Raw genomic sequence first — 13,786 nt, forward strand, 5'->3', positions numbered from 1 at the left:
TTACATGTCTTTATTTTACAGGAGTCAGGGATTAAAGTGGGGGGAAAAAGACAATCTTTCTCTGAGAGGTCAGCCTTGGACAGTTTTCTTTCTGGACAGCTGAACGCACCTATTCGTAGCTTTTTCCAACATTACACTAGAAGCTTGCATTTAGCGTAATCTTTACAATTACTATTCAGTAATGAGATTTTGACGAATGTACATACTGTATATCCCCATACCAGTACATTAAGTCATGGTCTAAGAATACCATTGAGCTAAAAACCCTGTTAGGAGAGGTTAGTACAGCATTAAAAGAGGACACAAGGGATCTGCATTTGCACAGACAGTGACTCAGTTGTTCAGCCAGTACAGGGGTCTGTATGCAAGTCTTCCTTTTATATCTTGAGGGATGGTGCATCAAGTTGAGACATGATAGAGTCTTGAACTGAAAATGGTGCAGAGCAGAGTTTGATAAGTGCCTTCAGGTAGGTGGGGATAGTTAGCATTTGGCCTTCTAGGTGAGCATCAGTGTTTAAATCTGATGTGGGCAGCTACAGGAAGCCAGTGGAGGGAACGCAGCAACTGGGTGATGTGGGAGAACTTGGAGAGATTCTGGATCATTTGAAAGGGTTGCGCAGTGGCAGATATGCCAGGAGCGAGTTGCACTAGTCCTCCGTGTATAGAAAGAGTCGAAATGCTGATTCTTTGTCTTCTTATATATATTTTGTTTACATGATTAGACTACTTATAATAAAAAATGTTTTCTATATGCTTCAAAATATTTTACAGACCTGAAAACTAAGCTTTAGGAAAAGTATGTTAAGATCTTTGGCCAAATCACCAAACCTTAGTACTATGCATTACATTTAATACATGAAGATTGTTATCAGGGAAAACTCTGAACTCTGTAACAGTCTCTGTTATTCCATTAGTTTGCATCCAGAACCTTTTTTACCCAATTCGTCAAAGGATACCGAAGAGACTGACCCTGCACTTCCTACTGTATATGAGAAGAGTTATTATGCATTAAATGGAGTATAAATGTTCTATTTTATTGTAAGGCAGGTTGAGAAGCTGCTATCTATAGGTTCAGTGTAACTTTATAGTCTCCATACTTTACCATCCATCTCAAGCTAAAGAGTTCCACACCGCATACTCTTATTGCTTTTACACACCATACGATATTGCCAAAAATAACCAGGAGGTTGCTGTAAATCATTGTTATGAAACATTTCAGTCTGTGTTCACCAGCCAACTCTTTTGTAATGGTTTGGAGAAGATTTGGCCACATTTAAAAATAGTAAAATTCTAATAAAAAGAAACCTCTCCAAACGTCCCAACATGACTCACAGGCATTACCTCAATGACAGTTCAGGGTTTATTAAAATGCATTAAAGACAATTTTCACCAAGAAAACATTAACAACAGAAACTCAAAAAGAAAGCCAGTATCTGAAAAAAACATGGCCTAGAAAAGTGAGTGATGTTTTTGACCATTCAGAGAACGAATGCTGGCCGTCTGGTTATGAAGGCACTATTGAAAGTGGAGCTAGATAGGATCTGAGTGTGCATGTCACAGTCTTGGAAATGGAGGCGTTTAGATGATTTTCAGTCAATTCTATTCCTGGCTATCAAATCTCTCTGTACCCAGACTCCTCGCTCTTCTTTACAGATACAGTAGCAAAAACACAAAGTAAAAAAACAGCACTGACTAAAACATCTAGCTTTTTTGTTGTTTGTTTTTTTTTTTTTGGACAATCCAGGGCTTCTAAAAAGCACAGGGTCTCCACAAAGATCATCACCTCTCCAGTAAGGTTCCTCCGAGGAGCTACAGGACCACAGTCCAAGCTGAAGGCAGCTACATTCTTCTGTCCCTCTTCATTAGAAATCTCAGTGGACTGATTACCTGCACTCAGATGATAAAAAAGTACAAGTTACTTGATTGTTTTCTTCAGTGGTCCATTGGAAATCCTCTGCCTTATAACCACACTGAAAAACAAACAGAAAATATTGGGATTTTAAAGTGCAATACTTCAAGTACTGCTTCTTCTTTTGTTTTTCTCAGCATTCCAAAGTTGAAGGTCAACATCTATGACTTGGTTTCTCTTATAGCCATTTGGTCCGACTGCGTAAAACAGGCATTATGTACGAGTTCTACTTGATCTTTTGTTGGGGTACAATATTCACACTAAACACATACATGGCATTCTATCATAAAAAACACAATGCCAAAGAGGGAAAAAAAAAGTTGAGAACACTTAATAATAAAATGGAAGGTGCATTTAATGTGCCGCTGGCTGGTACAAAATGTAGACCCATTTTTCACCCTGTTGAGTTTCACTTTCAAATGTACCCTTTATCTCTTTTTAGGGAATTCTAAATGAATTATTTTAAACAAATGCCTTTTTCAGGTGTGATAAATTTGTCCAGGCTGCCATAAAGTCTGAGAAAGAAGAGCACTGGACATCAAAGTACTCTAAAAGTTCCTGTAATCAGTGCTCGCGGCATAGTTTACATCTTCTCCATCTCTATAATAAACAGTGTTTTGTAATCTACTGTATAGCGTATATACAGTAGAATTCCACTGTACTATGACTGAGGAGGTAATAAATCCACAAAGAGCTCTTTTTCTATTTCCACAGATGCCATTTTCTACTGAAGACATTCTCCTCTCCTTGTCCTCCTCCATGGTGAAGATGGAAAATACAGAGGTTAAAAGTCATGGCTTTCTCTCTCCTGTTTCAGTTCACTTTTGGGTAGATCTTCTCGTAGAAGAAGTTCTGCGCCAGCACGAACAGCTCTCCGTCCTTCTCTCTGACACCATGAGCGCGGACGAACTGGAACTGCTCGAGTGCAAACTCATAGAACTCATTCTCCATCTTCCACACATCCGACTGCTGCAGCTTGGAAATGGACTCTTTAGTTGGAGGCTTCTTCTCGCTAGTCTTCCTCAGGTGGGACTTCTTACCTGTGAGACAAAGACACTTCATTACATTACGTTTGAGTTTACCAAGTATTGAAACTTGGTCATTTCAATCAGAATGTATGACTCATGTCTTAGTCAGGGCTTGGCTTATATAGTGCACATTTTAGCACTATCACCCAAAAATGTGATTTGAAGACCATGACTTGTCTATATAGTATTTTACATTGTCTGATGTGGTGGTTCAAGGGATGCAGGAGAGAAAGCATGGTTTTAGACAGCATAGTTTAATGGAAACTGTGTTAACAAATTTAAAAAAACAGCTGAACCTTGCTAAGCATCATTGGAACTACAGCTGGAATTGTGTTGTGGGTAAGTGACGCATCCCAAGAATTCATTAGTCCGTGAATATAAAGCACGGGGATCGTCTCTGGTCCAAACTGCAACAAGTGCAACAGAGAAAATTCTCTACTGCACTTTCATAAATATTCTGTTCAATAAGATGTGGCGAGTTTGAGAAATCGACAGGAATTTCTAAAGTGCAAATGATTTTAACTTTTGGACACAATAATCCAAACCTGGCCAGTTGGAGAGCAGCAGACAGCTTATGCTACTATGCTGCTCTAGGTGAGATGACTGTGCCATACACTGAATAGGCTGTATTCTGAGCTGGCTGTATTCCAAGCAACTTTAAATTAAAACATTGTTTCAGTAGACATACAGGAGGTATATCCATGTGCTACACCTCCGATCAGGAGGCTTTGGGTGGGTGTATAAAACCACCCACCCAAAACAAACACTTGCACTTTTGGGAGATGGAGAACGTGGACAGATAAATTAGATAACATTTTGAAGATGAAGTATGTTGTTAATTAAAATGTGATTTAGCATAGAAACAAGAGACAAGGTTTAGACTAATGCAAGAACATACAATACATAGAAGATAAATATTTCAATTAACATCTAAATGTAGCAAAATATATTATGTATACACAAGGTTTACTGTAAATATGGGTTCCTGCCACATCAATTGACTGCCAGCCTATAAAATAACATCTGATACTACAACAGATTCTAATAACAACTAGTCTTAGTCTCATATGCCCAGGGGATACAGAGCATCTGATAGCTTTTGTACACTTTTCTGGCCACAAGCTTCAGGATCCTGAAGGTTGCAAACTGACTGATTCTCCATACTTCCTTGTTTGCACGATTCTGTGCACTGGTTTCCAGCGAGAAAGCACTTTTAAACACCACAACGCATTATCTTTTCAAAGAAAGATCTACCCAGTGGGCTGAAAAAGTTCCTATGTTTAAAATGAGTTTGGTTTGAAGCAGTTAGTGGCGAGTAAACGGAATAATCTTGCATGTTAGCTGACGGGATGAAGGTTGAGGTCTGTTGTTGATCATTTGCCATGACACTTTCTGAGAAACTAGGCGTTTCTTTGCCATGTTTATTGAGGAAGTATACTAGACAGTCTAGGGTAGCTAGAGATCTGTTTGCAAGTCACCCTTCAAGGTAAGTCAAGTCCCTATATTTATATAGCACATTTAAAATCGGCCAAATGCTTTACATAATAATAATAATAATAGTAATAAATTAAATGAGATTTAAAAAATTCAAATAAAAGAATACATTTTTAAGAATAAAACTAAAGCAATAAATCAAAAGAGAAATAAAAACAACTGAAAGACAAAACCACAGTTAAAAGACAGGACAAAAACAGAAGACCTGATACTCTACAGATGCCTGGGAAAATAAATATGCTTTTAGACTGGATTTAAAAATGTCTATGTTGGGGATGCCTTTATGAAAAATGATAAGCTGTTCCACAATCTTGGAGCTGCGACAGAAAAGTCAGAGTCAGAGGAATGGTTAAAAGTAGTGGATTAGATGAGCTCAAAGCAAGTCTCAAAGCAAAGTTTGCAAGACTGATTAACACACAAGCTTGCCAACTGGAGAAAGCCTAACAGTAGACAGTAGCTCTCCGGTGGACACTGTTTGGTACCAACAATGCAGACAAAGCATGACGTTTAGAAATAGGATAAAAAAAATATCATTAATATTAAAACATTAAATATGTCTATATTTTATAATTTTTGTAATAATAATAATACACAATGTGCTATTAACTACAGGAATGCCTATAATTTTGATTCTATGGTGTTCTATGTAACATTTCACAAAATTTTTGCTTGAAATTCATGAGTTATCCATTCATATGCTTATTTTCATGAACCGTATCCATATTTCTTGAGCGGACTATGTAACTGTCTAGCAGTGTTACCTGTGCGGTAGAGATCAGTAGCTCCTCTGAAGAAACGGGGCAGTGCTGCCTCCAACATCATGATGAAGTCCTCCAGCTCCTCCGTCACTCCCACCAGCAGATACTCATTCACCAGGTTGTATTTGGCCTGCTCCAGAGCCCAGCGACTGCCTACATTCCTACACACACACACACACACACACACACACACACACCACACATAATAAACAGTTTCAGGTTCATGATGACATGAAGCTACAACTTCATACTGCGCATTAATACCCACATTAATATTTTATTTGTATTGGAGACTCCTTCCATAAATGCCTCCTCACAGAAAACTTCAGCATGTCAACAATAGACCATTTTTTCAATAACAGCATGTTTTTATTGTGTTCATTATTAGTCTTAGATTATGGGAAGCATCCACTATGCATGTCCCTGTGAATTAGCGGTTACCACAGAACCAATCACATATTAGAATGAGTGCATTAATAGAAATGTTTGATATGTCTTACAGCCAACACTAATGCCAGAGCTGCTGTTAGAGAAAATGAATCAACGCCTTCTGACCAATCAGAATCAAGAGTTCAAAAGAAATGTGGTATAATGAAAGAAGTAAGGCATGCTGGTAACAATAAGCTCTGAGCTCCACAAAAAACTCAGAGAGGTGTGGCAATCATTTGGAAAATATAGTATCACTGGGAAGATGGAATAAGCACTTTCAATATTCAGTGAATACTCAATGTCTATATTCTTTAAAAAAAAAAAAAAAAATAGAAAAACAAGATGTAGGACATGTCCAGGCACTTGTTCTCCATCTGTTCCTGCGTCTCATAAAGACAAGCAAACAGCCGTTGGTGCGAAAAAACCTACCAGCACTCGGAGGAATGGCCGCAGAAGAATGGAATCTGCAGCCAGAGTTTCTCTGGAGCGCAGTCAGATCCCCCTGATGCCACACACTCATCAAACGTCTGACAACAAAGCACGCACACACACACACACACACATGAAGATCATACACAAATACATAAAAAAATGTTTTCTTTTCTATTCCTTCTCTCTCTGCATCTATCACACAGACTGAATCTTAACGATCCGAGACACTGTTTAAAACATCCTAGTCATGTCGTGTCGAACTGCAAAAAATTTCCCAGAAATCAAATTTTCAAGCAGACACAATCATTTTGTCCAGTTCTCTGTCTCTCTAGTTGCATTCTAAGAAGTCAGAATTCAGAAAAAGTCTCTCACCTTTTTGTCTCCCTGCTTTCTCCGCCTCAGGCCGGGCCTGTAGTCATCTCCGAAGCGCAGGAAGTAGTAGTAGGACACCAGGCGCTCAATAGGGTCACGCACTACGTTAATGTAGATGGGCTTTGCTCTCACGCTAAATCTGCAGCACAAAACACACAAACACAAAGGTTCAAGTCTGATTTTTTTGCCCAAATGTGTCACAGACCTATGTGAATGCAAAAATCATAAAAAAGTAGACCCTGTATTGTTTCTTGTTCCAATCTGTCCTATGCAAAAATGTCTGCCATATTAAAAATTGTGATTGTGCATTGTTTTATAATCTTCCACTGACATGGCACCAACTTCAGCAGTCGATGTGTATAAGAAGAAAGCTGTTAAATACGGCAGCAACCATTTTTGCAGCTATTACAGATTTAGATATTTATAAGTAACTGTACAGTAATCATATTCATTAATGTAAAATTCCACACTCACTCATGCTGTACTATGTAAACCAAGAGAACTGTAAGCTCTACCAAAGCAAATAAATTTGCAGGATGTAGTCCTCAGTTTCAAATGGACCTTTGTTTCAATGCTGCTAATGCTATTTTCAGAAGTAGCTCATGCATCCATTAAAAGAAGAGTTCAAGTCTCAGAACTGGCAGAGCTATATGGGGATCAAACCTAATTAGAATGGTCCTACATCCTACCCAGCATTCTTGATAGAACTGGCCGTTTATAGCTTTTGTACAAGTCTCTTGGAGCTGTAGACACAAATAAGACCAAATATATATATATATATATATATATATATATATATATATATATATATACATACATACACACACACACACACACACACACACACACACATACATGTGAAAAAATTAGGACACCCTATTTTTTTTTTAACATAGTTAAACATATGGACATTTGATCTTTATTTTAAGAATATTGGGAGATTCAAGTAATATAACTACACAAATAAAACCAAAAAAAAAAGTCTTTTTAAAATGATCTGTAAATTGTAATTTTAAAAAAATCCAATTTCTTGTGAGGGAAAAGTAAGGACACTCCCACATTTATTTGTACTTAAAATGGCTAAAATCACCTACAGGTGTATCACGTCAGGAGCAAATTATTAGAACATCGTTACAGGGCATTTTGAAGGAGTCTTGCCTTATTTAAACCTCAGACATTTAGTTTGGTTTGCTCTTAATTGTTGAAGTGAGAGGTATCACCATGGTGAGATCCAAAGAGCTCTCTGAGGCCTTCAGAAAGAAGATTGTTAATGCTTATGAGTCTGGTAAGGGATATAAAAGATATCAAAAGAATTTGTAATTAGCCATTCCACTGTCCGGAAAATCATTTACAAGTGGAGAACATTTAAAACAACTGCCAACATGGCCAGGTCAGGCCGTCCAAGCAAATTCACCCCAAGAGCAGACCGCAAGATGCTTAAAGAAGTCTCCAAAAACCCTCAAATATCATCACGGGACCTACAGCAAGCTCCTGCTACAGCTGATGTCAAAGTGCATGAATCTACAATCAGAAAAAGACTTTAGCACAACCTTAATTATCATAGGAGGTGTGCAAGGAGGAAACCTTTGCTGTCTAAGAAAAACATGAGGGCAAGACTGAAGTTTGCCAAAGAACACACAGAGAAAGGCCAAGACTTCTGGAATAATGTGCTTTGGACAGATGAGTCTAAAATTGAATTATTTGGACACTATAACAGAGGGCATGTTTGGCGTAAACCAAATACAGCATTTCTGCAAAAGAACCTCATAGCAACTGTGAAACATGGAGGTGGAAGTGTTATGGTTTGGGGATGCTTTGCTGCAGCAGGACCTGGCCAGCTCACCATCACAGAATCCACTATGAATTCTACATTGTATCACAAGGTGCTTGAGGAACATGTGAGAGCATCTGTCAAAAAATTGAAGCTGAAGTGGAACTGGACCTTGCAACATGACAATGACCCAAAACATAGCAGTAAATCCACCAAGGACTGGCTGAACAGTAAACAATGGAGAGTTCTGGGATGGCCAAGTCAAAGCCCAGATCTAAATCCTACTGAGATCCTGTGGGGATCCTGTGAAACAGACTGTGAATGCAAGAAATCCCTCAAACATCACACACCTGAAAGAATTCTGCATTGAGGAGTGGGGAAAACTTTATTCCAGTCGATGTCAGAAATTGGTAGATGGCTACAAGAAATGTCTCACTGAGGTTATTTCAGCCAAAGGGAGAAACACTAGCTATTAGGGCATAGGGTGTCCTAACTTTTCCTCAGTTGAAATACACATTTTTGTAGATTTCTTTTGTTTAATAAGTGAAAACAAAGTGATAAAGAACTGAATATTTAATGGGGTGTCCTAATTTTTTTTCACATGACTGTATGTATAATAAATAAATATATATATATATATATATATATATATATATATATATATATATATATATATATATATTACACACACACACACACACACACAGTGCTCAGCATAAATGAGTACACCCCCTTTAAAAAGTACGAATTTAATCAGTAGCTCAATGAACAAAAGAACAATTTCCAAAGTTTTCACAAGGCTGAGTTTTATTTATCTTCAGTTTTACTCAAATTGGTTGAAGCAAAAATGAATACACCCCGCAACAAAAAGTATTTTGTATGAGCACCGTGATTTTTAAGGACAGCACCAAGTCTTCTAGGCATGGAATGAACAAGTTGGCGACATATTGCAACATCTATCTTTTTCCATTCCTCAAGAACAACCTCTTTTAGAGCCTGGATGCTGGATGGAGAGTGATGCTCAACTTGTCGCTTCAGAATTCCCCACAGGTGTTCGATTGGATTCAGATCAGGAGACATACCTGGCCATTCAATCACTTTCACCCTGTTCTTCTTCAGAAATGCAACAGTAGCTTTAGATGTGTGTTTTGGATCATTGTCGTGTTGGAAAAGTGCACGACGACCAAGTGCACAGAGTGATGGCAGCATCTTCTCCTTCAGTATAGAGCAGTACATTGTTGAGTTCATGATACCATCAATGAAATGCAGCTCCCCAACACCAGCAGCACTCATGCAGCCCCACATAAGGACACTGCCACCACCATGTTTCACTGTAGGCACCATGCATTTTTCTTTGAAATCCTCACCTTTACGACGCCATACAGTTTTAAACCCATTAGTTCCAAAAACAGTGATCTTTGTCTCATCACTCCAGAGTATAGAGTCCCAGTAGTCTTCATCTTTTTCAGCATGGGCCCTAGCAAATTCTAGGCGTGCTTTTTTGTGCATGGGCTTTAGGAGAGGCTTCCTTCGTGGACGATACCCATGCATGCCATTCCTCTGCAGTGTGCGCCGTATGGTGTCACGGGAAACGGTCACTCCAGTTTGGCTTTCTACTGCTTTAACTAACTGCAGTGAACTTGCATGGCGATTTTCTTCAACCCTTCTCATCAGAAGACGCTCCTGTCGAGATGTTAACTTAAGTGGCCGGCCTGGACGTCTCTGTAAGATGGTTGCACTTCCATCTTTCTTAAATTTTTGGATCACTTTTGCTACAGTATTTTGACTGATATGTAAAGCTTTGCTGATCTTCTTGTAGCCCTCACCTTTTTTGTGTAAAGAAATGATTTCCTTTCTCAGATTTTGGGACATTTCTCTTCCATGGGGAGCCATTGCTGACAGCATGAAATGGGAAGGGCTTTTCTTTGTTAAGTAATGCTCTTTTATAGTCACCTGCCTGCTGGACACCTCTTAAATGAATCATTAGACTCACCTGTGGTTGAATGCCTGTTAAGTAGAATTTTGTAGTCTTAAGTGTGGCTTTTCTCCTAAGACTATAATTGGGGTGTACTCATTTTTGCAACATGGGCTTGAATGAATTTGTTAGGAAAATCACTTTTTTGTGTGTGCAAATTAACAAATCTTGTTTGCAATCAATGGCCCACATTTGTAGGAGTATTTTGTAGTATAGTATCTCATAGAAAATGTTGATTCTGAAAAGAAACTAAAAGTTTTTTGACAAATGTAGTGGGGTGTACTCATTTATGCTGAGTACTGTGTATATATCTATATATCTATATATATATATATATATAAATGTGAGACAAAAATGTTTTTGTAGATATTCTTGTTTTAATTTTACAATTTATAATTTCTGAGAAAACATTGAAAACGTACTGATGATTCACCCTACACTCAGTCCATTTGCATCCAATCAAATAGTCTTCTGAACACATTTGTCCTGCCCCTGTAAACCAACCTGTGGCCTCTTATTTAGCCAAATAGCTAAGCCACTGGTGAGTCTATTTAATTTCAGACGGAGACGTGGCGTAGCTTGAACTCTGTTTTCTGTGGGGGAAATCAGTTAAATCCTTTGATGTCTTCCTCACCTGACTTCCTGTTTCAAAAGCAAATAAGCCAACATATGGAATCAAATCAATCACTGAAGCTATTTTATGGGCACATTTGCACTTGACCCTGTACTGTCTTTGCAGCAGTATAATGGCCCAAGCGCTACTGCAATATCATGTTTAACCACTAGAGAGCAGCAACACTCCTGAAATCAGAGCTCCTGTCTCCTGTCCTTTCCCACATCTCTTTGAGTGACTATGAGCTAGCTGTCAGCTAGCAAAAAGTTGAAATATCAATGAATATCAGAATTCGGTTGTATCTGCAGTACTGGACTGCTTCATTCATGGTAGTATAAAGATACATAAATGTCTATTATCTGCTCATAGCTGACTGACTGCCTAAGAAGACATATCCAATGGAATTGTGGGATTTTTTTTGTATCTGGTGTCAAATCAAAGCCACACAGGTCATGTTCTAGCAATCACAATATTTATCACTATAAGATGAATAATATTTTATGAGCTATGTGATGGTAAATACCTAAATGTGTTGATACTCACTTGGAGAAATCCAGGTATGCTACATGTCCGTGGTAAAACCCTGGTTTCATCTCCTTCCAGGACGTCACATTCCTAACAAACCTCACCTGCAAAATCCACAAACTCACAGATAAGTACAGACACACACTTAAACTATTTACTCTAAATAACTCTGCTTAATTGTCCAATTATAATATAATTATCACAGAAGGGTTTACTGTGAAAAAAACAGACACAGGTAGCATGTGCAGGGATTTAGAAGAACCCCCCCCAACACACACACACACACACACACACACACACACACACACAACGCCCTCTTTCTGAGCCACATCTCTGCCTAAACACCGAGTCTCAGCTCAGTGAGCAGCTCAGAGAGTGTGGAGACAAAGTCGGCTGGATATTACCTCAGCAAAGCCAACCGCTAATGACACCTTCCTTCTCTCCATCACAGCCGATTATTTTCCGTGTTAGGGACAGAGGTGACAGGAATACAAATGCACACACAGACTCACCACACAAACACACCCAGACACACAGAGACAAGCGCGCACATACACACATACACACACGCGCACACACACACACACAGAGGCCAAATGTCCTCACAAGATTAGATATTCCTGTCCATGTGGGGACATTTGGTCCCCACCTAGATGTAAAAACATGTCCACTCACACACAATGGACACACACAATGGACACACACAATGGACACACACAATGGACACACAGACACACACATATACACATATACACACACATACACAGGACAGACATATACAGACATATCCACACCCAGACTCACACCCACACAGACACACACAAATGGTTCTTACTCACTCTTAATTTTTTATTTTTTGAAAAATCATATTTCATGACTTTTCAGTGACTTAAATATTCAACATCTGTCATGCATAGAAGGTCACCTTAGACTGACTTGCATCTTGCAATACCAATTATTCCAGCAAAATAATCCTTGACTAACTGAATCACACTCACACTCATACACTCAAACACACTCTTCCTCAACCAGGGTCCTGAAATACTGCAAGTAATATTACAAGTCTGTCACGGTTGTGAGATTTTTGCTGCTAAATTATAACGCACATAACTGCAATAAACAATTTCCATATTATTTTCACTTGACTTTTCTCAAATTAAAAAGTAGTAGTGTAATAAATGCTGTTTATCAACACTGCACATAAGCCAATCTGCCAGGGTTTCACTTTTTTCAAGACCTAGCATACACAAATTACACACACATACACACACACACACACACACACACACACACACAAACAAATAAATAAATCTTTATATTATAAATATTATACAATATATATTTATTTATACAAACAAATAATTTACTATTCTCTACTAATGTATTAAATCTTGACAACTGCAACAATTTTAGCAAGAAAGGAAGCCCATGATCATCTTGAGTAATCCCTATCAGCTCAAATAATTTAATCCAGTAAATCCTAACCCCTAATTATAAATGCACAGGCTTGCGCACTGTTAAAGACCCATGAACTATAGCAAGAAAACTAGTGGTTAACTATTTCACCTCCCGTCACCTGCATCGCTAAAGAATACACCAATAATGTACGTAGAATTTTACGACTGTACACAAATATAACCTAAATCCACAAACATCCCCAATCTGGTTAGAATTCTGACTATTCTAACCTACTGGTCTGGTCTCAGTTGCGAAAGACACTACCTCAGTGAGATTCTCCTAGTGAAATAAAGGCAATGTAGCTTAGTTTGAATGTCAAATAACTAACCAAATGAATGAATGAATGAATGAATAGACTCTTGCTTGTGAAGCAAAATAGCCTATGCCATATATCAGGGGTTTTCGACATCCATTTAAATGTAAAATAAAACTCATAGACCCCTCTCAGTACTGATCTGTTTTTATAAACATGTTTTATAGGCACATTATTTAACTGCGTACAATATTATACTGACTATTTACTGGAGTCGTAGATGCTTTCATCTTGAACTTTCCATTAACAGGACACAAGTTGGCATTATTTATCAGCCGACTTGTTTTAAGTTAATGAGTTTGGGATTAAATCCATTCAAGTGAAGGTTAATAACTATAACTCAATCTCAGTAACAAATATAATAACTTTATATATATATATATATATATATATATATATATATATATATATATATATATATATATATATATATATATATATATATATAATAACTTTGATAATGGTGGGTCGTGATTTCAATCACTGTAATGAAATTAGAAAATGACAAACCCTTTGGCTATGCTTCACAGACCCCACTTAGAACCATATATGACTTCAATCAGATTTATAGTAAGTAAAACCTGCACTTACAAGCTACACATTTCCAGGACCTCACTAATACTTCCAGTAAAGACCAGAAAACTAGTCTAATTTTCTAAATCCCCAGATGTGAGGAACTCCTAGCAGCAATATGGTGCATTTCTACACT

At 38.0% G+C, this 13,786-nt stretch overlaps 1 protein-coding gene across 1 annotated transcript in view; it reads right to left on the minus strand.

Annotated features, from left to right (window-relative positions):
* Positions 1-1,342: 1,342 nt before the first annotated feature.
* The window catches only part of hs2st1b (heparan sulfate 2-O-sulfotransferase 1b), an 84,998-nt gene continuing 72,554 nt past the window's right edge, over positions 1,343-13,786 (minus strand). The window contains exons 4-8 of the mRNA XM_026916472.3: positions 11,325-11,410; positions 6,423-6,561; positions 6,048-6,145; positions 5,193-5,350; positions 1,343-2,949 (exon numbers count right to left, since the gene is read on the minus strand). Coding sequence (XP_026772273.1) covers positions 2,723-2,949; positions 5,193-5,350; positions 6,048-6,145; positions 6,423-6,561; positions 11,325-11,410 — 708 coding nt within the window. The 3' untranslated portion in view covers positions 1,343-2,722. The remainder of the gene's footprint in view (positions 2,950-5,192; positions 5,351-6,047; positions 6,146-6,422; positions 6,562-11,324; positions 11,411-13,786) is intronic.

This window comes from Pangasianodon hypophthalmus, chromosome 2 (genome assembly GCF_027358585.1).
Source record: "Pangasianodon hypophthalmus isolate fPanHyp1 chromosome 2, fPanHyp1.pri, whole genome shotgun sequence".
NCBI lineage: Eukaryota > Metazoa > Chordata > Actinopteri > Siluriformes > Pangasiidae > Pangasianodon > Pangasianodon hypophthalmus.